The sequence below is a fragment of the Bubalus bubalis genome, chromosome 14, assembly GCF_019923935.1.
Source record: "Bubalus bubalis isolate 160015118507 breed Murrah chromosome 14, NDDB_SH_1, whole genome shotgun sequence".
In the NCBI taxonomy this organism is placed as follows: domain Eukaryota; kingdom Metazoa; phylum Chordata; class Mammalia; order Artiodactyla; family Bovidae; genus Bubalus; species Bubalus bubalis.
Genome location: NC_059170.1, coordinates 65,955,208 through 65,981,415, shown reverse-complemented (window position 1 = coordinate 65,981,415; position 26,208 = coordinate 65,955,208). Strand labels below are relative to the sequence as shown.

The 26,208-nt window shown below is 46.3% G+C and overlaps 1 protein-coding gene across 5 annotated transcripts in view; it reads right to left on the bottom strand.

The window, feature by feature from the left end:
• Positions 1-26,208, bottom strand: part of PDSS1 (decaprenyl diphosphate synthase subunit 1) — a 39,919-nt gene that overhangs the window by 2,191 nt on the left and 11,520 nt on the right. For 2 of the 5 annotated variants that reach the window (XM_025264685.3, XM_045162717.1), the window contains exons 5-11: positions 25,166-25,213; positions 16,558-16,699; positions 14,157-14,268; positions 13,924-14,033; positions 7,045-7,125; positions 6,837-6,950; positions 1,495-1,575 (exon numbers count right to left, since the gene is read on the bottom strand). In XM_025264685.3, the coding sequence (XP_025120470.1) occupies positions 1,495-1,575; positions 6,837-6,950; positions 7,045-7,125; positions 13,924-14,033; positions 14,157-14,268; positions 16,558-16,699; positions 25,166-25,213 (688 nt within the window). Of the gene's footprint in view, positions 1-1,494; positions 1,576-6,836; positions 6,951-7,044; positions 7,126-7,196; positions 7,288-13,919; positions 14,034-14,156; positions 14,269-16,557; positions 16,700-25,165; positions 25,214-26,208 lie in introns of those variants that run through there. The other 3 variants (XR_006544652.2, XM_025264687.3, XM_006063211.4) reach the window with 3 other exon arrangements.

The following is a 26,208-nucleotide window of genomic DNA, read 5'->3' as shown; positions in this document are numbered from 1 at the left end:
TTTTGAATATGCTGTCTAGGTTGGTCATAACTTTTCTTTCAAGGGGCAAGCGTCTTTTAATTTCATGGCTGCAGTCTCCATCTGCAGTGATTTTGGAGCCCCCCAAAAATAGTCTGTCACTGTTTCCATTGTTTCCCTATTTATTTGCCATGAAGTGATGGGACCAGATGCCATGATCTTAATTTTCTGAATGTTGAGTTTTAAGCCAACTTTTTCACTCTCCTATTTCATCAAGAGGCTCTTTAGTTCTTCACTTTCTGCCATAAGGGTGGTGTCATCTGCATATCTGAGGTTATTGACATTTCTCCTGGCAGTCTCGACTCCAGCTTGTGCTTCATCCAGCCCAGTATTTCTCATGATGTACTCTGCATATAAGTTAAATAAGCAGGGTGACAATATACAGCCTTGACATACTCCTTCCCCTATTTGGAACCAGTCTTTTTCCATGTCCAGTTCTAACTGTTGCTTCTTGACCTGCGTACAGATTTCTCAGGAAATTTCACAGGTCAGGTGGTCTGGTATTCCCATCTCTAAGAATTTTCCACCGTTTGTTGTGATCCACACAGTCAAAGGCTTTGGCATAGTCAATAAAGCAGAAGTAGATGTTTTTCCGGACCTCTTCTTACTTTTTCGATGATACTATACATAGAATCCTCAATATGCCACCAGAAAATAGTAAAGTTGCATGATACAAAATACATATAAATCTCTTGCATTCCTATACACTAACAATGAAAGATCAGAAAGAGAAATTAAGGAAACAGTCCCATTTACCACTGGAACAAAAAGGATAAAATGCCTAGGAATAAACCTACATAAGAAGGCAAAAGAACTGTATGCAGGAAACGAAGATACTAATGAAAGACACCATGAACAGAGGGAGAGACATACCACGTCCTCGAAAGAATATTGTCAGAAGGACTTCTGTTACCTGAGGCAAGCTACAGATTCAGTGCAATCCCTATCAAATTACCAACAATGGTGTTTTTCATAAAATTGGAACAAAAAATTTTACAATTTGTATGGAAACACACAAGACCCTGAATAACCAAAACTATCTTAAGGAAAATGAAGCTGGAGGAATCGGGCTCCTGACTTCAAACTGTACCTACTCTACAGCTGTACGAAAGCAAATGCAGGTCAGTGGCAGAGGATGGAAAGCCCACGCACCTATGGTTGCCTCATCTCACAACAGAGACGAGACTATACAGTGATTTTCAGTCTCTTCAGTAAACAGTGCTGGGAAAACTGGACAGTCTCATGTAAAACTAAATTAGGAAGGACACTCCCTAACACCACACACAAAAATAAACTCAGAATGGATTAAAGACCTGAACATAGGCCAGACATAATAAAACTCTTGGAGGAAAACAGAACACTCCCTGACCAAACTTGGTCTTGCGTCTAAAACTCATTCCATTAATTTGGTTTCCAAAGGACTCGTCTACTGCACCATACCTACTGTTGCCACTCTTCCTTTTGAAATCGTCTCACCTGTAATACGTACTGTAGCGCTCTGTCAACGTCTCCTGGTGAACCGAACCGTCTCATTATCATAGCATTCATTTCTGGGAACTAACCAGAAAGAAAACCTATTTAGAGCTCTTGGGAGAAATCAAATGTTAAAGCTTCAGTTTGTAAGAACAGGTTAAAAAAAAGGTGATCAAAGGTTTAAACGATGGGGGTGGGGGAGCAGCAAGCTGTAGCAATTACAGCAGCAGAGTGAAGAGGATGCCTCCTTCCAGGCCCAGCGACGAGCCACGCCCTGAGAGGTGCCTCGACCGGTGCTCACTCTGCCGTGTGTTCTCTGCTGGGTCCAACGCTGAGTGAGGGGAGGAGCCAGCGTGCACCCCGACACCTACTGGCTTCCCTCAGGGTCTCAAGCTCTCGGCTGCCCAAGTCACTGGGGGCCCACTGGGCCTCTCCCCTGAAGTTTCTGACTCAGCAGCCATGGGGCCTGAGGGTGCCCTTCTAGTGCATTCCCAGGGGATGCCGGTCCTGCCTACAAACTACGAAAATCAAATCACCAGCCTAAGACGAGGGTGAGCCTTGTGCTTTTTAGTCCTAAACTGCGTCTCACTTGAGAGAGACACCAAGGTCTCTGAGCAGAGGGAATCCCAGGAAAAGCTCAGCTCATGGATGGACCAGGGCAGCACTGCTAGACGCCCACCGGCCCTGCAGTCAGCTGGGGAGGCTTCCGGTGCAGCTGCCTGGATCTGCTCCCTAAGGTTCTGACTCAGCTGGCTTGGGGTTTGGCCCCAGCGTCATATTTTAAAAACTCTTCAGGCATTTCTAATATGCAGCCAAGGTTGAGAACCATGGAGTTAGAGGAGACCGAGACAGAAGCGGCAGTCAGGTTACTGGAGTGAAATTTTTTTTTTTACTGGAGTGAATTCTAAACACCAGTTTAAGCCGATGGCAGTTAAGAGGAAAACAGAAAACAGGTCCAAGGTGCAATGAGGAGAAAATCTGTCCTGTAGTACTTAGCAACCAGGTACGGGTACTGTCACCATGAACAGAACCAGGAAGCCAGACACCAAATCACTTCCTCCTCTAGACTCAAGCTCAAGGCCTGCTGCTGCCGCAGCTGAGCTCCTCCGCCTCGTCTATGTTAGGAAGGAGCCAAGCTACACGATCAGAAACCTGGTCTAACAGCTTATAGTCCGTGAAATGAGGTTACAAGGTGTGTGGTTCCGGCCAGGCAGTGCTCAGGGCAGTGGCCAGTGCTCCCCTGGCAGGGCGCCTGGGGGATGAAGTCAGCTTTGTCCTGGAACCACCATGGTGTTAGCAATCCTGGAAGGGAAAATAGGTCACACAGAAAAATCTCAACTAGATGGCAGCAAATGACGAATGAAGAATGTTCCTTTCGGAACAAAGTACGTGTCCAGACAAAGGAGAGGCGGCTGATAACTTTATGAAATGTAAAGAGCGGCACCTGGTTAGTTCTTAAATGAAAACCAGTGATTAGTTTCAGGTACTGGTCTTTTAAGAACAAAAAATGTAAGTTTCATAGGAAAGCTCCCATCAGTCAATTTTAGTGCTAAGAGTCAAACCAAGTAGGGTCTCAGTTGCTTAACACCACATTTCACAACTGGATTTCTAGAAGGCTGTGTATCCTCAAAGCTAATGTGATACTGGTCCAACAACTGGTAAAACTGCCTTTTTTAGGGGAGATGAGCATCTTCCTGCAGTACCAACAACTGGAGTAAAATATGCTGATAGGGTGGTTTCCCTTGATTCCTTTTACTATGAAAAGCACTGAGAAAGCAAAATTTGGGGGAAAAAAAATTTTTTCCATTGAGTGTTGACTACATCTTTCCTTTGAAGCATGAAGTATATGCAGTTTTAATATGCAAATATCAAACTCTTCCCGTAGGCGTTCCTGTTCCAGAAACTTGAGAGAAGACATGAGAAATGCACCAGGCGGGAGGAGTGCTGGCCTGCCTGCAGACGTACTGAGGCAGGAAAGTTCTTGCTGCCTGGGCTCTGATTTTAAGAGGATGTCACCTGTGGCCGGAATCAGAGTCTGACTGTGAGGTCTGTCCATAAACTAATGACAAAAGGTGGTCGGTAAACTGTGGTGAGCTTGTTACTCAAGCAAAAGTTAGGGGTGACTCTAAGGCGGCAACACTCACAACAATAGCAGAAGCCCGTGCAGCTGGTGCGGGGCTGGTGGTGGTGTCGGCAGTTGGAAGCATGACTACAGGTTGACATTTAGGTCTGCTGACTGATCACAGAAGGAAGAGATGCAGAAGAAGGAAGGAGAGAGCTTTTCAAGGGTATTTGGGAACAAATATAATCTCACCAAAAAAGAACACAACTTCCATTTGGTTTCTGAAGATCTTGAAATCCAACCTCTGTTCTTTAAAGGTTTACTTTAACGTTAAGGTTTGTGTCTTTTATAGATAGTATAGTATGTGTACACACACACACGGGAGTGTGCTGTCATCTCCGGGACTGCCCCAGAAACGTGCACGATTTTCTTAAATTCCCAGTTGACCGAAAAACCCCTTCTGCGAGATTTTAAAAATAGTGAGTTCCAAACAGAAGGGGTTTCTATCAACAAACTCCCAATTGTAAGACAAGTCAGCATGCTAAATGAAAGGAAGAGTGGTCTCCCAAAGTTGCTTGTCTTGGTGCAATGAAACTCAATGTTCTTAAGTGGAAAAATTCAAAAATTAATCTGCAAACAAAACACACCTACCTATGGAAAAAGATGACAGGCATCTTGGAATTACTCCACTAAATGGGCAAACAGCAAAGGCTTGACATGGACTCTTGAGTGTCTTCAGAGCCTTTCCAGCATGGGAGAAGCCAGTTCCCTGCTCTGGGTGGCCTCTGGGGGCTCAGACGGGCCCTTTGGACACCAGCGCTGATCCCCACAGGCAGCAGCAGTAATACTGAGCGTGTGGGGACACGACACTGGTCTGAGAGGATGCAAAGCCTGCTGTACCATTTACCCGAGGCTTCATTCTGGCCAAGTCTGAGCATCACTTTCTTATTTGCAGAAGGGACATACGACCTACCCACAGAGGAGCTGTGAGATAGACGTTAAGAGCAATGCGTTTGCCTTCAGTGGAGATACTGCACAGTCTCATGTTATTTTATAGAAACTGTTTTATCCCAAGTCAATTTTAGGCCCACAAATCTTGACAAATTTCTGACCAAGAATCTTAATTTTTGACAGTGTGAACTAGTAGAGCCTAGACATGATGTTTTATTTGAAAAGAACTAAAACATTTGACTAACTGTAGGCCCGTGCGCCTCAAGACAGAAGAGTCAGTCTGCTTAGGAAACAAGTCCTGTCTGGAGCGTCATCCTGCTCGGCCTCACTCCAAAGGCTGTGCCTTAACCCCTTTTCTGGGCAGGTGGGAGAAGCCTGGCCAGTGAGGGTGAGTGTGTGCCTCGCGATGCTGGGGTGTCCCTGTGATACACAGCTGTGCTTTCGTACACTGCATGCTTTTGTTTGTCCCTTTTCCTTTTTTAAAAAAACCATCACTTCTTAATCTCTCGTAGACAACTGACAAGTCAATCTGTGGGAGTGGTCCACTGCCCTCCGATGTCACTCCCTCCATATCTGCAGGCAGAATTAGTGATACTCTTTTGAGTAGAGGAAAGTAAATGTGTTTCTTCTGAAATAGATTCGTGGTCAAACACAATCAGAAGAGGCAAACACTCTGCATCCTAAGGTTGAAGCGGGACCCCACTGTTAACTGAGTCCCAGGGGCTCAGGACAGTTAGGTAGGCTTGGGGAGACTTCTGACGGCACAGCCCCCTGAGACTTTCAGCAGACTGCAGGCTTCTTCAGGGAGAGGCGCGTTCCCCAGGCATCCTGATAGCCCAGGGACCAGGGGCAGCAGCTCAGAGCGCCGGGCCCAGCTTGTGGCTCCTCACCCTCGTTTTCCTCACTGGGGTCCAGGAAGGAGCCACGGGTCTGCAGCCAGTACGCCTCTTTCTAATCAGAGGCATGGATTACATGGACGTGGCTCGTGAATCCTCTGCTTTTTTGAGCTCATAGTTAAAAAAAGTCCCTCACTCACACTTTAATGCACACAAGTGATCTGGCAGATTTTTGTCAGAACATATCGCTCTGAGTTCTGGCTGGGCTAGTCAGAAGAAAGGAGCCACTCCTCGCAGCCCTCACACTTCTCACCTCTGCCTCAGCTTCCCGAGGGGCCGCCCAGAGCCTGTCCCCAGCACCTCTGTCCCCGGCCTCGCTCTTCCGTCCCCTGCTGCCCCCAGGCACCCGCCTTCTCTATCTCCCTGTGTACGGCTAAAAGATAAGACTGTTTTCTTACACCAGAAACTGAGCAAAAGCAAGGTCACTGGTTTTTAGAAGATCAAAATGGATCCAATTTTTAAAAATCTGACCATAAGAAAAAAAAAACAAATGGAATCACTGAGGTCTATGGAAAACATGATTTATCTTTGTAAATTCTGAGAGAAATGGAGGCAAAATATTCAGCAGACGACAAGTTACAACATTCTGGACCAAAGAGCTGATTCTAAATTTCACAGCCTGGTGATGAACATTTAGCTTTGCTAAATAATGAATTAAACATGAAGATGAAAATCTATTAGAAAGAAGTCCAAATACCAGCTAATGTCCTACTTCTTTCAAAGAGAGCATTTGGCAAGCCAGAAGCAGCATGGCCCGGGGCCAGAGCAGGAACTGGACGGGTCCGCCCTGCGAATCACTGAGGCTTCTCCGAGGCTTCCAGTTTTTCATGCATATTAAGGGGAAGATGATGGTAGCTTTACTTCCTTCCTTAATAGACAGCCCCTCAATCTGGACCAAGAAGAAACTGTGGTCCCAGTGCATCCCTCTGCTCTTGACATTTTTGAGGCAATGGCAGAGGCTCGCTGAGAGCAGCCAACAGTCCGGTTAAATTTCTAGAACTGGAGAATTACTCCTGCTGGGGGCCTTCCTGTGCCTGTTTAACGGGCTCTGATGCACAAAGTCCAGCCCTATAATGGAGATGTGGAAACTGCCCACCCTGTCAGTGCCCAAGACACACAGAAATGATCGCAGTGCTTCCTTAAATGCACATGGCACTTAATGCACACAGTATCTCCATGCATATCATCTCAGGTAATCCTTACAGTAGCCCTGGAAAGAAGCTTATAATCTTCTCCATGTTACAGACAAGGAACCAGAGTTCAGAGGCAGAAATAACTGGCTTGGATGCTTCAGTCCTGTACTTGGGATCACATCCAGAACTCTGGTCTATTAGAAACGCTCCCACCTCATCTAAGCTTCCCATCAGCTATGCCGGCAGGTACCGGTCCCACCGGGCCTCCCGGAAGTGTGTCCTAGGCAAGTGCATAAAACCTACCTGCTGACAAGCAAATAAGACGGGGCCAGTGGCTAACCCAAGCTTCAGGTCGGCTGAGGTCGGTTTGCCCATCTGCTCAGAACAGGAGGTGAAGTCCAGGACGTCGTCTATCAGCTGGAGAGGAAGAAAGGGCTGTCACAGCCCTGCCTCACCGGCATCCCCACCGCCCTGCCCGCTGGACCGCACCCCTCCAGAGCAGCAGACCAACCTGAAAAGCGATGCCCACGTTCTTCCCGTACTGATAGGCAATCTCATGCACCGCTGGGTCAGGGCATCCCAGGACAGAGACCTGAAACAGAGGATCCCGAGGTAAGCTGCTGGAGGGCAGACGCAGGGTGGCGGCCCCACGGGGATTCATACCTCCTCCTCAGAAAAGAGGCCATGAGGCTGGGTGTGCAGCCAGGAGAGACTGCTCTCAGGAGACCAATCACAGAGTGCCTGTGTGTCTGACCTGTGGAATAAAGGACTTCAGTCTCAGACTGTTTTCTTAAATTTCAAGAAAACTCACCTTTCCCACCTCCTTTCACTAGACAGGCCATCTTTCCCACCGCTTAGGGAACAATGAGATAGGACTAGACCACTTCTGCAATGAGGGAGACTTGGGTTGGGAAGATCCCCTGGAGAAGGGAAAGGCTACCCACTCCACTATTCTGGCCTGGAGAATTCCATGGACAGTCCATGGGGTTGCAAAGAGTTGGACACGACTGAGCGACTTTCAAAAGACCAGTTCTGCTAGTAGTCTTTCTGACGTGCAAACCAAACAGACTACAGTATCTGAAATGCTGTCTTCCAGTGCCTGGCAAACCTGGCCTAACTGTTAGCATGATTTTTATTTTTCTACTGACTTACCCTTATTTTAGGAGTAGAGATCTGATCTAATCGTACACAGGATGTGGCCATACTTCATTTCCCCATTTGTAGTCCTTATAATCATTTTTGTTGATTTCACTTGATTCTGAAAAGCTGTTTTTTCTTGGTGTCTGTACCAGCCTCAAGCCTCACGCTTCAGACACAGGTGTGGTTCTTCCGTTACCTAAGGACAGTCCCCGGTCCTACCGTTTCCATGCTTCTCTCACAAGAAGTCAGGTAACTGTATAAAAGCTTTTTTCCCTGTTCAGTGAGGGAACAGGACTTCTAAGTCTCCTGTAAAACTCAAAAAGCCCAGCTGGCACTGGTCACTCAGCACTTTTCCCACTGCTCTGCTAAGCATGCAAAGCAGGCCCAGCCACACTTCAGAGAACGGGGGTGGGGTGGGGGAGAACACTCCTCCAGGGGAGAGAGGGCCTGGACTGGCCCCGAGAGCCAGACAGAGCTCTTCTGGGCCTCCCGTCTGACCTCAGCCCTCACCTTCGTCGGCCTCTGGGGACACGGGGGACCCTGCTGGGCACAGGCAGGTGGGCGCCACAGTGACCTGGGCCTCCTGTCTGACCTCAGCCCTCTCCTTCGTCGGCCTCTGGGGACACGGGGGACCCTGCTGGGCACAGGCAGGTGGGCGCCACAGTGAGCCTGGGGGGCTGCGCTTCTGCCCCTCAGTTACCACCTGACCTTCGTGATCCTGTCTGTGCTTCAGTTTCCTCGTCTGTAAAGCCAAGGCTCACAAGCGCCCACAGCAGAGGCTGGAAGGAGGACACGTGACGCCACCCGTGCTCTCTGCACACCACGGGCGTCTAGCTGTAACCCCAAGTGTCTGCCGAGACTGTGACCAGCCCTCCTCCTCCGCTGCTGTGCCTACAGGAGCCGGGGAGTGTCCTGGTCTGCTGCCGCAGCCGGAACACATAACCTGAGCAGGTTTTCAGGACTGAGTGAAGCCCGTGCCTGTGTCATGTTTGATCACGTGTCCTCGATAAAAACGCACACGTGGTAAAAGGCCAGGTGGCTGCTTACTTGAGTGAATGATAAACTCAACTGCTCTCAACAGCAGAGACCTTACCACCGGCAGGCACTGACCCACGGTGGGCTGTAGGGAGGGATCCATGAGACCATCGGGGGAGACAGTGCAGAAATTGTGAAAGAAGTCAAGAAATGCATCAACCTGGCTGAGAGAATGAGTGCGTAGCCAGGCTCGGGCAGCCTGGGACATGCTGAGCCCAGAAAACAAAGACATCCCCTTTCTAGACAGAAATAACTCGTAAAGCAGTTCTGTAGAGGGTGATGCTATTTCCTATGCACAAAGCAGCACAGAAATACAAACTTCCTTCCTGAGAAGTCGATTTTTAAAAACGCCGTTCCATTTCTAAACTCAATGGATTAAAATGTCTGGAGTACATAGGATAAGTAAAACAGATAAACTGTGCCTCATCTTAGATCTCACAACAGCCTATTAATACCTCTTCTGGGGCTGATGAGGGTAAAAGTCAACAACCATTTAGCACTCTGCTGGGCACTATCCTGAGATTTCTCACGTTGCCACTCACTGAGGAGGCTGGCGCTGAGACACAGCGGGAACCAGGCGTCACAGGGTAAGGAGGTGGCGAAATCAGGACCGAACCCCAGGCGGTCTGCCTCAGAGACTGGTCCCAATCACATGGATCTGCTGCCTTTAATGGGCCTCAAAGTCAAGGCTCAGAGAGGCCGGTCATGGCGCTCAGGAAGCAGAGAGCCCTGAGTTCGCCTCACCACCCCCCCAAAGCCAGGCAGTAAAGGGACTGCTGCTCAGATTGCCCACGATGGCATGAAGAGCACCCTTCCCCTGCTGCCCCTGCCCCGTGAGGCCTGTCTGACCAGGAAAGTCAGAAGTGACACAACCCAAACCAGAAAGGGGGCAGGCTGACGCGCACGCGTCTCGTCTCAGCCTCAGAGTCGCCCCACATCTGAGTCCTGGGGAGGGTGGAGCGGAGCTCAGCTAACTGTTCTGTCTGAAGCAGGTCCACAGCCAGGCCACAGGGCGCACGAGTTGAGGGTGGGTGGTAAGGACCACACCTCTCAGGAGACTCCTCTGCACCTCTCCTCAAAACCATCAGAAAGATCACATCGACAAGGGCATAGCCCTTGACATCTATCGAGCATCTCTGTCGTTAAAGGGTGTGTTTACATCACTATGAGAGTTAATATACGTACTGTGGTCTTATTAAAAATAATGGAGATTATTGGAGCTACACCATTATATTAAAAAAATACCAAAACAGGTGGTTGTCAGAAATCAATGGAAAACACTGGGAGAAAACTTTTTCAACATAAAATCACAGATAAAGGGTTAATGTTCTTCATATATAAAGAACTCTTTAAAACTGAGGAGAAAAGACCAACCACCCATCAAGAAAATGGGCAAAAGACATGAATATACAATTCACAAAAATTAAAGAACTGAAAACAGCCCTTCAGCATCTTAAAAGGAGCTCTACTTCACCAGAAAAGAGAGGTGTAAATTAGAACTCCATTGTAACACCATTTCTCATCTATCAGACTGTCAAACACTCAAGTCTAAGGCTACATTTGGTTAGCGTGGCTGTGGGAAAACAGGCAACCATGTTAACCATGGGCCTTGGGCAGACAGCCCCTGGGAGGAGCACACAGCGGTTCCGTCCTCAGCCGACAGCTCTGGTTTGCCCGCCTCACACCCCCTCTTGGAGCTGGATCTGGGCCAACAGGTCCTGGGAGAGGCCGGCCACAGAGGCAGCCCAGGTCCCAGGCCACAGCCCAAGTTCCACAGCCACAGTGCCCAGGCCCCAGCCCAGCCCACTCCACACCACGGCCTAGCGCCACGTCTGCGACACACACACCCCCAGCGTGCATGGCAGCTGCCTTACGAAGCCAAGACACGGAAGCAACCCAAGCGCCCAGCAATAGAAAACTGGTTTAAGAAGATGTGTACACACACACACACACACACACACACTGGAATATCACTCAGTCACAAAAAGGAATAAAATACTGCTATTTGCAGCAATATGGATGGAACTTGAGAATACTATACTAAGTGAAGTAAGTCAGAGAAAAACAAATATTATATGATGTCCCTTATATGTGAAATCTAAAAAATAATAAGAATGAATCATTGAATACAAACCAGAAACAGAGGCACAGCAAACAAACTTATGTTTACCACTGGGTGCAGGGATAAATTAGGAATATGGGATTAAGAGACAGAAACTACTATAAGTAAAACAGATAAACAACAAGGATTTACTATACAGCCAGAGAATTATATTCAATACCTTATAATAACCTATAGTGGAAATAATCATATATATATATATAATATCACTGAATCACTTTCCTATATGCCTAAAACACAACTATATTTCAAATGGGAAAAAAAAAAAAAAAAAGATTCTCGACAACTAAATGCAACATGAGATCCTAGACTAGATCCTGGGCCAGAAAACAACGTTCCCATTTGTTCTAACAATATTATGAGAACTACTAACATTTGAATAAGGACCACGTGTAGACTAGATAAGAATATCATATAAAAATTAGGCGTTCTACAGCTCTGCCTCACAAACCACGGCTCTGGGGCGGCCCTCTGCAGCTTTGACAGTAAGGCACTAGGGAGACAGTCCACCGATTCCAGGCCACATGCAGCGCTCGAGAGAACAGAAATTCAGGGGAAAAAGAAACAAGGAGAAAATGAATGAATACATGAATCTGCAGGGTTATCGTACCCAGTTCTGGGTTCAAATCTCTGCTCAGCTACTGTCTGACTGGAAAACACTGGATGGGCCGCCAGACCCTCTGGCCTCATTCCCGTGAGGCTGTCTGGGGAACAAGGCACAGTGTTCACTGGTAAACTACACAATGTATTTTGTGTGACTATGTACAGAAACAAAGAGCCAATCACCTTTTAAGATTACTTCTATTTTAACATCAGTCAGTGTCCCAAAACAATCCTGAACAGCCCTCTCTTAGATTTAATACCATTTTTCATTAAACAGTCCTTAGGACAATGAACTGTAAGCTGTGAGGTTTCCTTCAAATTGCCATGACATCCTGAGTTTCATTAGTTCTTCTCTAATGCTTCTGATGTTTAAATTCTTACCCCTTCTTTTTGGTGTCTCTAATTTGCTTTGCGTGTGTTCTCTCAGAGCCCACGTGTCTGTGTTTAAATACCAAAATCACATAAAAATAGCAGTTTTGAATATATAACACCTCTGGAACATCTCTCCCCATAGGCACTTATATATAGAAACTTTTATTCAGGGAGCTCACACTAGCATTCTGCTTTATTAATTCTAACAGCTCTGGAGCTCAGGAATAAATCACAAGAAAAGTGGGCAGTTCAGGGCTGATGGCAGCCTGCCTCCTAGTGGACAGCCTGAGACGTCTCACTTTTAATGAGGTCCACCTGTGCCTGCCTACCTGTGAGGGACGAGGCCCTCTTTATGAACGAATACACGTGCGGCCCTGTCTCTGGCTTCCTAAGCGGAGGACAGCGAATGCAGTCTCTCCCCGATGGCTGGCTCACTGAGTGCGCGCTCCCGCTCTGGCTCCGGGGCAGCGAGCGCAGCTGCCCTGTGGAATGTCCACTCTGCGGACAATGACCCTCAGTGTTTCAGATCCAACTGCCCCGCTAACGGCTGTGCTTCTCTCTGCAGCCTCAGGCCCGTGACGATTTCACTGTCACCTAACACACTAGTGAGCCTGGGTCTCCAGCTTCATGGAGACGTTGGCCATCAAGGGTATGATGGACAATGAAACATCAATGTTCTTAAGATTAATTAAGATTGAAGGCCATCATTTAAAATTTTTCTTTTTTCTAATTTAGCATTCTTGGGCCTATCCTATTTTTGTCTCTTTTTAGAAAACCACACTCACAATTTCTGGGAAATTAAGAAAAAATGCTCTTTCAATAAAAAGACAAAAATGGCTGAGATTGTGGCCATCATGGTCTACATAATTCACATTCCTTTGGGTTTTAATTGGGTCTTTTTAGGAAGAAGTGTTGTTTGTCCTCATTCTTTTTTGGCTCAATTACAATTACACATTTCTTGACACTTTTCCAGACACATTACTGGCAAGGGGCTTTTTCACCTAAGAGGCCTGAGAAAAAGCTCTCTTCAACTGTAATTATGTTAAGAGTGTATCATGACAGCAACTGACACGTGCCCCTTAGCAGTTTCCCTTTCTTGCTTTAATCACAGGGACTCTTACTTGGCCCAGTTTTCATCCTGCGTCTCTGCTAGGCTGAAAGACGGTCAGATGAATAATTCTAGGCAGAGAACTGTCTCTCATTCATGGGCTAGCACTGAATGATTAAAGACAATATTGATTTTTAAAAAAGGAAATTATGTGAAGAGGGGAGGGAAGGCCATTGAGAAAGTAATGGGTACAGAAAAGTTATGGTTCAGGCTCAGCTTATACTCAGAAGCAGAAGGACTTTTTTATAGTCCATATAACTGGGAGGGACTTATTACTCATAGAAGAGGACACAGAACACTGGTACAATCTGTTAGTCGGATATTCTCACCCAGGTCAATATTTAAGAACACAGCAGAGCACTTTATAACTTTTTACATGTACAATGTACAAAACAGTGTGTGGTAACCATGAGGGAGACCATTTATGATTAGTTGTTCAAAATGTTGCACCCATTTGGAAATCAGATTGGGGAATATATTAGAAAGCTTGTCTTGATTCGACTCCTAGGAGGAAAGATAAAAAGTTGATGCCTAAACAGCAAAAATGAAAACCACAGCAGAAGTTCTCTTCTGTCTGGGGATTCTTTACTCAATTCTTTTCTCAATTACTCTTGGGATTTTGGTCACTATTTTAAGATTTTCTAGTGCAACTTTTTCTATGAGAATTAGCTCCCAAGAAAGAGCTGCTCCTGCTGCTAAGTCACTTTAGTCGTGTCCGACTCTGTGCGACCCCATAGACGGCAGCCCACCAGGCTTCCCCGTCCCTGGGATTCTCCAGGTAAGAACACTGGAGTGGGTTGCCATTTCCTTCTCCAATGCATCAAAGTGAAAGTGAAGTTGCTCAGTTGTGTCCGACCCTCAGCAACCCCATGGACTGCAGCCTTCCAGGCTCCTCCATCCATGGGATTTTCCTGGCAGGTGTATTGGAGTGGGGTGCCATTGCCTTCTCTGAAGAAAGAGCTAGGAAGCTTTTTTTTTTTTTAACTTGAAAAGAAACAGAACGTACATACTGCTTTACAACTGTTGGCGATCAGACTTGCAGTCTTCTTGAAAGTCTTCTCAAGGTAGTGTGCAAATCTTTCATTTTCATTTTCTTTTGACCCGAGCTGAAGAAATTCACCTACAAAGAAGGAAAGTGGTCAGGTGAGGGTTTTGTTTTGTTTTTTGTTTTTGGCAGGGGGCGGGGGGGAGAGCTGGTAAAATACTAAGAATGAATAAAGAAGAAAAGTCAGAATTAACCTACCACGCACCAAATCTTCAATCACTTGGGTTAAAATAGATATAACAGTTGTATTTCCAATTCGTGCCAGAGCTATTGATGCTGCAGAAAGAATTAAGTCGCCAGCAAGGACAGCCTAGAAAAGAAGAAAAACCTTCAGAGAAAAGTGTCCGAGCACTGGAGCCAACAATGAAGTTTCTCAGGAGAGAAGTCCAGAATGGGAGGGAGGGAGGGCTCATCCTGGGTCTCCGTTTTTCCTCTTCCTCAGTGGGATTATTTTACACATTTGGGACCCTGTTTGAAATCTCTGGGCTCTCAGAGATTACCCAGTCTGTCTCTCCAGTTGAGAGCTGAAGAAATGAACGCCTGGAGATGAGAAGTGCCTGACGCCCTGGCTTCATCCTTGGCCACCGCAAAATGCATCCCACTGCCTTCATTTAGTTCTGGACCATTCGTTCTCCCATCGCACCGTGTGGCTACACCTCTGCACTTACTGTTTCTTCTGCTCAAAAAGCCCCTCCCCTTCACCTGGCGCCTGGTGTGCAGGGTTAGCTCAGGCGGTACCTGCAGGAGGTCCACTGAGACCCCTCGGTCTGACCTGTGAGCACAGCGCCCCTCAGGTACTGCTCTCCCCAGTTTTTTCCTATTTGCCAAACCCCTAAGGGCCCAGATTGCGAATCACCCAGCTAGTACCTGGCACACACCATGGTCCCACGTGTGCTTTGCTCAATGAAACCTAAACCAAGGGCCCTTGGCTCCAAGTTCAAAGCTCTTAGTACACTATTACATGGCCTCTCATTCCAGAACAAGGCATTTTTTCACTGAACACGCATGGATATTTTTTCAATCTTCTTTACATGATGAGTTAAACGTTTGCACTGTTTGCAATTAATTATAAATCATACGATTGGATTATATGCAATAATCAAGTATACTAATTTGCATACTTAAAGATATGCATAAGTGTTAAAGAGTAGTTATAAATGATAGAGTTCATGGAAATTTTAATCCCTAGAATATGCAACATAACCACATTTTCAGTCTTTATTCCACACAGCACGTGGGACCTAAGTTCCTCAACTAGGGATTGAACCCATGCCCCCTGCAGTGGAAGCGTGGAGTCTTAACTGCTGGACCACCAGAGAAGTTCCAAGTTTTTATTGTCTATTAGTTCTCCGGCATTTAAAAATTAGTGATGTTCAGTTTGTTTACCAACTACACATCATTTTATACAACATACACTGTATGAGGTACCCTGACATAACTGTAAATACACATGATAAAGTCACTGTGCACATCGTGACTTACAGGCTCACAACATCCGCCTCCACCCCACAGCTCGAGCAGCCGAAGGCTCAGGATCTCCGAGCTCCTGCCTCTTTCCTCGCCCTGGGGATCCCCGGGGCCAAAAGGGAAGTGAAGCTGCCAGACTGGGGATGGCTGGGATGATGGGTGAAAGGAAAGCGGGGCTAGAGACACAGGCAGGGAATCCAGGGCTCACGGAGGCAGTACTGTGTGGATGGACCTTTACTGGTAACACGTGGTCTTGTCTGAGGGGCAGGGAAGGGGAGGTGGCCCCGGGCAGGGCGGACCAGCCACACAGCTGAGAGAGGCAGTGAGGGTCGAAACACGATCTCCCGTTTGCACCCAGGAGGCCCCCAACAGCAGAGGCACTCACGAGAGGCACCAGGCAGGAGAAAACGCCAACTTGTTCACTTAGCCTCCTCTGCCCAAGTGCTCAAGTGGCCCTGAAAATGGACACAGCAAACTGCAGGACACGTCACAGGACACAAAACCCTTTCATCTAAAATTGGCGATAAGAGGCTTACGATTGAAACTGCGGACTTGATTATACAACAGAATTGTGTATACTAAAGCAAAACTGGCATGCAAACATAGTAATTAAGGCATTATTTCTTCTTTGACTACGACTGGCAAACAGATGGGAACCAGGTACCACAGACATGTGAGGGACAGGAAGGAATCGAGAGGGAATACGTGTGTGTACGTGTGTGTGTGTGTGCGCGCTTGTGTATTTATACTTTTAGTTTTATTTACTTGTCCTGCACTCTCCCATGTGGTGGTTAAGGAATTCAGGTGAATCTGAGTAATCTGAGCCTGAGTAAAAGGTGTGATTCCTCATAAGAAACACTTTTTGGATAACTACAAATATGCTTTCCTTAACTGAATTCTATGTAAAACTGTGATTAAATAGAAATAGTAAGTTTATCTTTCTATGGTATTATCTACAATCAAACATCTGTATATAGATGAAAGCTATATACAAGAAACTCTTTTGAAAGCTAGAAGACCACATTTGATGAAACACATTTTCATCATTTGAGACAAATCTGAAAAATAAATGCAATCCAAGGAGTGTGGCATTTAATATGAAAGATGAAAAAACCCAAAAAGCTGTACGTACCTTCTTTTCACCCCAGATCTTATTAACGGTGTGTTTTCCTCTCCGAGAACTTGCATCATCAATGATGTCGTCATGGACCAGACTGGCAGTATGGATCATTTCTGCAATTAAGGCGATGGCACGCTGGCTTGCTTGCACGTTTCTAGTCAACAGAAAGCAATGCTTTTTAACAGAGACACCGCCTAACAACCTTCTCAGCGATCATCTTGTGAAAAGTGCACATTGGATCTAGGATAAAGAATTTTATTTCTCTAAAAGAAACTGTATAAAAACTTCGGCTTCCCTACACAGCCAATTCTATCATTTGGAGAACATTTAAAAACACAGGAGATACTGTGAATCAAGATTATGCTTTCGGGACACCACATTAAGAAGTACAATTTGTATAATGAACAACAAAAGGAGGATAAATAGCTTATAAGTCTGGGCACTGGACTGATAACAACTGTCTTTATGTCTTGTAACAGCGGTCTTGGTCAGTTGATCAAGTTTACAATTAGATTACAACTAAATTTCAGAAATTGATAGGGAAGATAGACGAAAAGCAACCTAGAGAATCGTGTGTTAAAGAACCACCAATCACTATTCAAACCTTTTAATACCATCTTACACATTTAGTATGGAGAAGGAAATGGCAACCCACTCCAGTATTCTTGCCTGGAGAATCCCATGGAGCCTGGCAGGCTACATTCCATGCAGCGGCAAGTCAGACACGACTTAGTGACTAAATCACCACCACCACATGTTTAGCACGAAGACTTCCATAACCAAGATAGCTGGAATTCATAATTCCACTTGGCTACTGACACTGCTTATCAATATGAATTGATAATTCATTCATACTGGAGTATGGGTTCCAATTCATGTTTAACCTGTGCATTTGAAATTTAAACTTTCATTTCCCATATTTAACACAAAATACAGGAAAAGCACTCCAAGAAGATACATGGATATGAGTTCTACAGCTAAAAGAGGACTTCAATTTCTTTTTAATCATGATTATTATCACCATAATCTTCTAGGGAAATTTAAAAAAACCGAATTTTGAGAAAATCAAACTGGGAAAATAACCAACTGAATTTTCTGAACCTAAAAACAGAAGCCTGGATCAAACACATGCTAACCAAATGTTTCACTTATTCCTCTAGCTTACTTTTCAAATATCATGTTCTCTCAGGAGAAAAGTGAAGGGGATCCTGAAATGTGATGTTTTCTTTAAAAATCTAACCTGAAAATCTGCAAAAGCCAGTGCTCCTTCTAATGCCTCAGTTCTAGCAGAAAGCCATGAAAAATGATGTACAGCTACAGTACAGATGCTAGAATTTAACTACTAAATCAGCCTGAAGCATCTTCCCGTTTTGCTTTAAATATAATTTTAAAATATAGTACTTTGCCAGGAACTCTTACCTAAGATTTTTAGAACTAAACCTCAGAACCTTCCAACTGCTTTTAGGTTGGAAATAAACTGTAAAGTGCTGCTTATTATTTATTAATGTCACACCTATAACTGTTCTAAATACTTCTGGATCACAGCCTCCTTCACAGTAGGGAGGGACAAATGATCTGGTAAGACCACTTTAGTGAGTGAGAAAATGGAGCTTCAAAGGGCTTCCAGGAGCTTGCTCCAAATTTCTCAGTGAGACACTCAGAGACCCTACAGGAAGAAGCTTGGACCTTAAATATTTTCCAGGTACATTTACTGGATCCTATCTTTTTTTGAGTTGAATGCACAAGAAAAGATGTAGACTTTTACGGTCATTTTTTAAATAGACTATTTTTTTTAGAATACTTTCTCAATGAATTTCAGTCTGATGAAATATGTACTTGCTATTGGTGAATAGCAGACTCACCTTCAAGCTACTGGGAGAGGTCATCTAGCCTCTCTCGGGCGCCCCGGCCGTTATCGCAGCAGCAGGCAGGGCCCTGCTGAGAAGCTGCAGCAAAGCGGCAGTGCTCACTGAGACACTGGGGTGGTTTTTGTTTTGTAATTTTAAAATATTTAAAAACAGATTTCTTGAAATATTTTGAAATTTCATAGACTCTTCATGTATGTAAAAATGCCATTTTGTATGCCTAAATTGACGAAACCAGGATTCTTGCTTAGAACATTCTGTGGCATCATGACACAGCCCCTACATAGGATAAGCATCACATTTTCCACGCTTCCTCATTTTATCTGATATACTATTTCCTGCACACGTAGGCTTTCACGTGTGTGAGATTCTATCTGGAAAATGCTGCCACTGCATACCCAAGCACAGCATAATAGTCTGGAAGCCAAATTTACAGATTCCGGAAACGACTCACACTGTGAAGATGAAATCTTACAAGTACTGAACCAAATCATACCTTCAAGAAAATGGGCACCATTTCTACTTCCCGCTGTGAAAGAGCGGCCACACTTTCCCAGCTCCTGAGAGAGGTGCTAGGAAAAACCTGCCAGGCGAGACAGCAGGAGAAAGGAGGCCCCGGACCTCAGAAAGCAGAGGTTCTTGTCCCCTGCACTCCACACCTGCAAGAGCGAGCGATGACTCAGCCAGCCCCTCACCACCATCAGGGGTTCCCCCTCATCAGATTCAAAATATTATTAGAATGAAGAATTAGAAGCACAGATGGAATAGATGGAATAATGACCTCTCCACATATGCTTCACCAAGCTGACATGTGACTGAAATAAAACACTTTTTCCTCCCAGTCATGCTGATATATAACGCCAAGTCTTTAAATGACAAGCAAACCCCGAGAGTGAGAAAGTTGTCTCCAAAAAGAAAATCAAACCTTGTCAATGGATTACCCTGACTTGCAACAAATGAGGAGGCAGATAAATTTAAATAGTAAATGCGGTTTTCACTTTAACAGGGATAGTGGCACACCTATTCCTAAAACTACAAGAACTGTATGAAGACCAGAGAGTTCTCAGGTGGGTTACAGGAGGCTCTACTTCTAAATAGTACACTATGTTCTGTTTATCTCTTCTGGCAATTCTAAAGAGAAGTGTTTCACTTTGCTTGTTAGCACTAGCTTACTATTCCTTAAATCTTATCTCTGGCCCACCTCGTCAAAAACCAATTGTCTTGAAAATGCAGCCTGAAAGTTCCTCAGGCACAGCAACTGGGATCTCTAATGATGGGGCTCAGGAACTGGGATTCTGAAGTGGCAGGCCCACTGAGTCTGACGCACAGAGTCAGGGAAATGCTGATCTGTGAGTGGGGGGCATTCACCTGCCTTACCGCAAGCCCCAAAACGAAGCGGCTCCTAAGGAGTTTGACAGAAGCGTGGTCTCTGCTGCCTCCCTGTGGCCAAGCCTCTAAACTGCAGGCATGAGAAGTTTCTCCAGCCTGAAAGGCGACCTGAACTTGGCAGCTCAGTTCAAGCAAGGTCTTGTGCCAACTTCTCTCCAAGTGTCTTCACAGCTTGCGGGCAGGCGGTGCCCTCTGCTCTGAAGGGCTCAGTCACAGGAGGGTGACCTCTCCTCTGACACTCCACGTCATCTCGAGTTTTAAAGGATAGGAATGGACACTATCAGTTTGGTACTGAAGAAATTCTCTATTTAAAAGGCAACGAAGTCTCTGTCTCTAAAGTTCTTCAGGACGTGAACTGTTATCTGATGAAAGTATATATAGCCACATTTTCAGTACACTGAACAATATATCTGCACAGACGCACTTTAGAGTCTCTTATCTGCCACTGAGCTGGGTGGGCCCGCAACGCGGGCCACCGTGGACAGCGTCCTGCTTTCCTGCTGGGCCTGCGCTGCCAGTCCTGGCGCATCCCAAAGAGGCACCTCCAGAGGGAGGGAGCAGCCCGCCAGGCACACTCCCCGCACGGACAGGACACGATGCGAACAACAGCGTTTGTGCTAGTTTCCTGCGGCTCTGAGACAGGTCACCACAAACGTGCTGGTTTAAATGGACAGAAATTCTCCCACCGTTCTGGAGACCACAAGTCCAGAAACAGTTCCCCTGAACTGGAACCAAGGTGTTGGCAAGGCCGGGCTCCCTGCAGGGCCTCAAAGGCAGGGTCCTCTCCTCACTCCTTCCAGTTCTGTGGGCTGCTGGTGACCTTTGCTTGTGGCCACAAGCTGGAAGGCACCCCCTCAAGCCCCTCCGTTTCATCTTCCATGCCCTTCTCCTGTGTGAGGCGATCTCCTCTGCCCCCCTCTTTAGGGCTACCAGTGACTGTTTAGGGCCCGTCAGAAAACCCGGGATGATGCCTCCATTCCACGATCCTAGCTGAAAGCACACCCGCAAAGACCGTTTTCCTGCCACAAAATGCGGCACTTTATAGGTCCCAAGGCTTAGGACACGGATGCCTTTTGTGGAGCCATTTTTCAGCTTAACACAGTGCCTTGCTTTCGCCAGCCTCTTCTGTTGATGCTCAAATGTTTCCTTTTCAGTGATCTCATTCCTAAAATTCCTTGATTTTGCTGCTTCTGTCTAAAAGCTTGTTTTTCCACATTATTGATACAACCTTGAAGTGTCTCCCCATCTGCAGCGGCATTCAGGGTGCAGGTTGAACTTGGGGTGAGGGGGCCATGGAAGGGGTTCCTCACCACCTCTCACTCGCCACATCTCCTCCTCTACCCCAGTTTCTTGGCCTTGGTCTCTGGCCCTGCAATCTGCTCTTTCGCTGTACTCCTCACTGGCACAATGGGGACACTACCGGCATGAATGTCAGAGGTGCCCTCCATCGCAGGGACAGCAGAGGTGCCTGCGAGCTCTGACTTGCTTTGCAGGTCACTGTCCTTGGTCACTGGCCACTCACCTCTGAAAACTCAAACAAGCGCACCAGACTAGTGTGAAGACTGTCTTTCTTTGAAGGGAATGGCGGTTTTAAACTTAACCCTACAGTCATGAATCCATTAACAGTTTTAATATCAGGAGAAAAGAACTAAAAAAAAAAAAAAAGGAGAAAAGAACTGACATCCAAGAGCAGCAGCTCTTGAATATTTCAGATCTATCTCCAGATAAAAATAGATGCCTGCAAAGCTGCCTTGTAAATGATGCAGGACTCACGCTATTGGCTGTTTTCTTGCCTCTGAAGCACTGCATTTAGAATCCTTAGACGTGTGGAGAGTGACCCCCATGGTGATATCTCAGACCTGCAGTTGTCCAGGATGGCTTTCTCCACAGGACCCACGGTGACATCGAATGATGCAGTGCTTGGGTTTTGCAGATGGACCCAGCTGATGAAGGTGCAGAAGGTGATTCCTTCCGTGATGGACTCAGCCTCCCCCGGGGGCCAGGAGCCTGAAGAGCGAGCCCTACAGTCGTCCTGATCTCAGTGATGTTCCTTTCGGTTGGAGCTTGCCCTCACCCATGAAGTGGACAAGCCTCTGGTTACTAAAGCCTTCTCTACCTCAGTAGGCATCCTCTGTTACAGACTTTACTTGTAGATCCATGTCAATAATGAGTATGGACACATGAAAAGTGCCATCTCCTGACTTAAAGACAAAAACATTTCCTGGGGCACTAAACTTCCTAACCCACAAACAGCCACAGCAGTACCTGGCTCAATGATTCACAACACACACATTCTAGACCAGGAATGGGTCTAGAATCTTTAGTGGCCTGACCCTAGAAATCATTCAAGTGAGCTGGTGCTCTTATGACTATTTTGTTACAGCTTTCCTACAGTAAGCTTTTGTAATTTCCTTTGCTGTCATGAGAATCACAAGTTACTTCCACTGAATTTAAGACTTTTTTCACATTTGGAAGCTTGACCTGTTAACTAATGTGAAGACTGCGTTATTTAAAAAACACACACACACACATCATACGATCTATTCTATCTAATCAAATGTCTGGCTTTGCAAAGTGCAGTAGGATTCGCCTGTACAGTCGTGATCAATAGATCCGTGCCCGGTGTAACTGCGGCAGGCCTGTTATCTCACTGGTACTGATATCCATTCTCCAGGGCTGGAAGATTTCCACGAGAAACAGGTGATGTCAACACCAATGGTAAGAACAGGTACCTTTAAGGAGGTCTCTAAACAGGACAGGTTTGGCTCATTGGAGAAAAGACACTAATCGTGCTATGGTCGGTAAGCAGAGCATTTCACAGAAATCTTCTTTCTTACAAAGCTCGTTTTTCAACTGGATTCTCTGATAAAGTGAGCTCTGACTTACAGGTAGCTAGCTGGGTTTTACTGAACCCTTCTGAGGGCTCGGTGCTCCAGGAAGCAGACTCTCAGGTTCGGAGCACAGGATGTCTGCTCAGGACCCCTGGGATGAACACGTGAGGTGGGGAGGGGTTTCTGCGAGGCAGGCCTGTCCGAAGCTGCTGCCATTTCACCGTGTGTCCCGGCGCTAGAATGGCCCTTCATCTACCAGTCCCTGCATGTGGACGGGCTCAGGTGAGAGGACTCTCGGCTGCCGGCACAGCCCTCGAGGAGCCCGAGAAGCAAAGGCTTTCCTCCAGCAACACGGGTTCAGCAGTGTGGCCAGAAGGTCCTTCATTTAAGGCGGGCTCTGGGCACATGGCTCGGAATCCACCACAACTCTGTGTTCTGGACTCTCAAGTCTTATTATCTGCTATGTGCATTCTACTTTACCTGGCCAGGTGCTGTGGTTACCAGGATACACAGAAGAAAACTGAAGATTAAGTCTTAAGCCTCTGGGGCCATATCACCCTTTGACAATATAAGCCATGTATGCCTTTCCCTTAGAAAAGGCAGAGGGACCAGAGATCAAATTGCCAACATCTGCTGGATCAGAAAAAGCAAAAGAGTTCCAGAAAAACATCTACTTCTGCTTTATTGACTACACCAAAGCCTTTGACCATGTGGATCACAACGGTGGAAAATTCTTCAAGAGATGGGAATACCAGACCACCTGACCTGCCTGAGAAATATGTATGCAGGTCAAGAAGCAACAGTTAGAACCGGACTTGGAACAGACTGGTTCCAAATCGGGAAAGGAGTACGTCAAGGAGAACGTCACCCTGTTTAACTTATATGCAGAGTACATCACGCAAAATGCTGGGTTGGTTGAAGCACAAGTTGGAATCAAGACCAGAGGCAGAAATATCAATAACCTCAGATATGAAGATGACACCACCCTGTAGCAGAAAGTGAAGAACTAAAGAGCCCCTTTATGAAAGTGAAAGAGGAGAGTGAAAAAGCTGGCTTGAAACTCAACATTCAAAAAATGGATATCATGGCATCCGATCCTATCACTTCATGGCAATAGACAGGGAAATGGTGGAAACAGTGACAGACTTTATTTTCTTGGGCTCCAAAATCACTGCAGATGGTGACTGCCGCTATGAAATGAAAAGACGCTTGCTCCTTGGAAGGAAAGCTATGGCCAACCTAGACAGCACATTAAAAAGTAAAGACATTACTTTGCTGACAAAGGTCTGTCTAGTCAAAGCTATGGTTTTTCCAGTAGTCATGTATAGATGTGAGAGTTGGACCATGAAGAAAGCTGAACACTGAAGAATTAATGCTTTTGAACTGTGGTGTTGGAGAAAACTCTTGAGAGTTCCTTGGAATGCAAGAAGATCAAAGCAGTCTATCCTAAAGGAAATCAGTTCTAAATATTCTTTGGAAGGACTGACGCTGAAGCTGAAGTTCCTTTTTTTTTTTGAAGCTGAAGTTCCAATACTTTGGCCACCTGACGTGAAGAAATGACTCCTTGGAAAAGACCACGATGCTGGGAAAGACTGAAGGCAGGAGGAGAAGGGGATGACAGAGGATGAGATGGTTGGATGGCATCACCAACTCGATGGACATGAGTTTGAGCAGGCTCCGGGAGTTGGTGATGGACACGGAGCCCTGGCGTGCTGCAGTCCATGGGGTCACAAAGAGTTGAACACAACTAAGCAACTGAGCTGAACTGATACCATTCCCTAGAAAAATGCAAAGGTACAAACAATTTTGCATACGATTCCAAGGGGCTCACAGACTCCCCCACAACTTCCATGGACCTCAGGTTAAGAATTCCCAATAATCTAGTAGGGAACATACAATGGACAAGTGAAAAAGCTTAATGAAGGAAAAAAATAAAGCAACAGAAGATAGTTTTCCCCCTGTTTCTTAAGGTTTCTGTTCTGTTTTCTAAAGTCCCCTCTAGGATTACCCTTATTTAATACACAGAAGCAGGAGGAAGATGTCTGACAAGCCTTAGAGAAGCCACTCAACTTCGACTATCAAATGATGAAGCAATCCTGACGACACTGACGAGGAGGAGTTGAAGAGGGGAACAGGTTCTGGGGCCTCCGCTGCAAACAGGCCCGTGGGGCCCTGCCTGGGATCCTCAGCCACCTTTGCCACACTGTTCTCATAAACCTCTTACAGCAAAACCACAGATGGCCCCTGCTCTCCAGAAGCTCTCTCCCTGCTCCCAACCCGCTCCTTTAAGTGGGAAGACACCCGGTCCATTAAGTGCCTGATCCACAAGGGTCCTTAGGCAGTGAGTATTCCCAAGAAGTTGGGGCTCAGAGAGTAATCGTGCTAGGCCACTGTGCCAAGAATGCACACCAGTCACGAGGCACCTCTCAATGCTGGACACAGCTCTGTGCTGAGTCTTCAGTCAGCCCTGCTCCCACCACGAGAAGAATGAAGCTGGATCCAGGACATCCCCAGGGAAGGCAGAATGGAACTTACTTTTTAAGCCAGCAATGCCTTTTCTGTATCGTAGTCTCCCATTTATTCCTGCAAACCAACAATTTCTACAGTTTCAATGACATCAACTGAAGGCTCTGACAATGGGGATAACAGCTGACAGGATTTAAAGCAAGCAACACAAAATATTTTCCTTCCCATGTCATCTCTGAGGGTGATGAGCTGTATCAGGTGTTAAATCTGAGGAATTAAAGATATAAACACTATCTCTACACCAGAGGTTCTCAACCAGGGATAATTCTGCTCCTCAGGGGACACCTGGAAATGTCTGGAGAGATTTTTTTGGTTGTCATCGACTGGGGAAGGGGTACTACTGGCATCTACTGGATGGAGGCCAGGTATAGCTGCCAAAAGCCCTACAAGACCCAGAACAGTCCCCATAGCAAGGGACTACCTGGCCCCAAAAGTCAGCAGAGGCAAGGCTGAGGAACCCAGTTCCAGACCTCATGAGAGGTATTTCAAGTTTGGTTCAGAGAGAGTATTTCTGCTGCTCTGCCTTCTAGGTGAAGTGGTCCTGATGATGGGCAAACAGCCACCCCCAGAGATCCCGCTGCTTGTCCAGACTCTCCTGTGAGCACTTAGAAAGTCTTAGGGCAAATGGGAGGCACCCCTGAGCACAGCGTCGTGCCCTGGAGCTGACACAGAGGGCACAAGCAGCTGAGCATGTGCTAAGAAGCGACACCTGATGCCCGCTCTTACAACATCCTTACATTTGCTGCTGGCAAAGCTTTGCTGCTGTTGTTCAGGTGCCAAGTCTTGCTCGACTCTTCGCGACACTATGGACTGCATCATGCCAGGCCTCCCTGTCCCTCACCATCTCCCCAAGTTTGCCCAAGTTCACGTCCATTGGACTTGGGCAAAGTCTGCGTGATAACATCCAACCACCCATGGTCAGTCACCCTCTTCTCCTGCCTTTGGTCTTTCCCAGTATGGCAAACCTGAGGCCCTCCCTAAGGGCTACATCTTTTCTTGAGCTATCTACAGATAAAAGGGAGGAGAATGCAAACATTCAACACCAAGAAGAT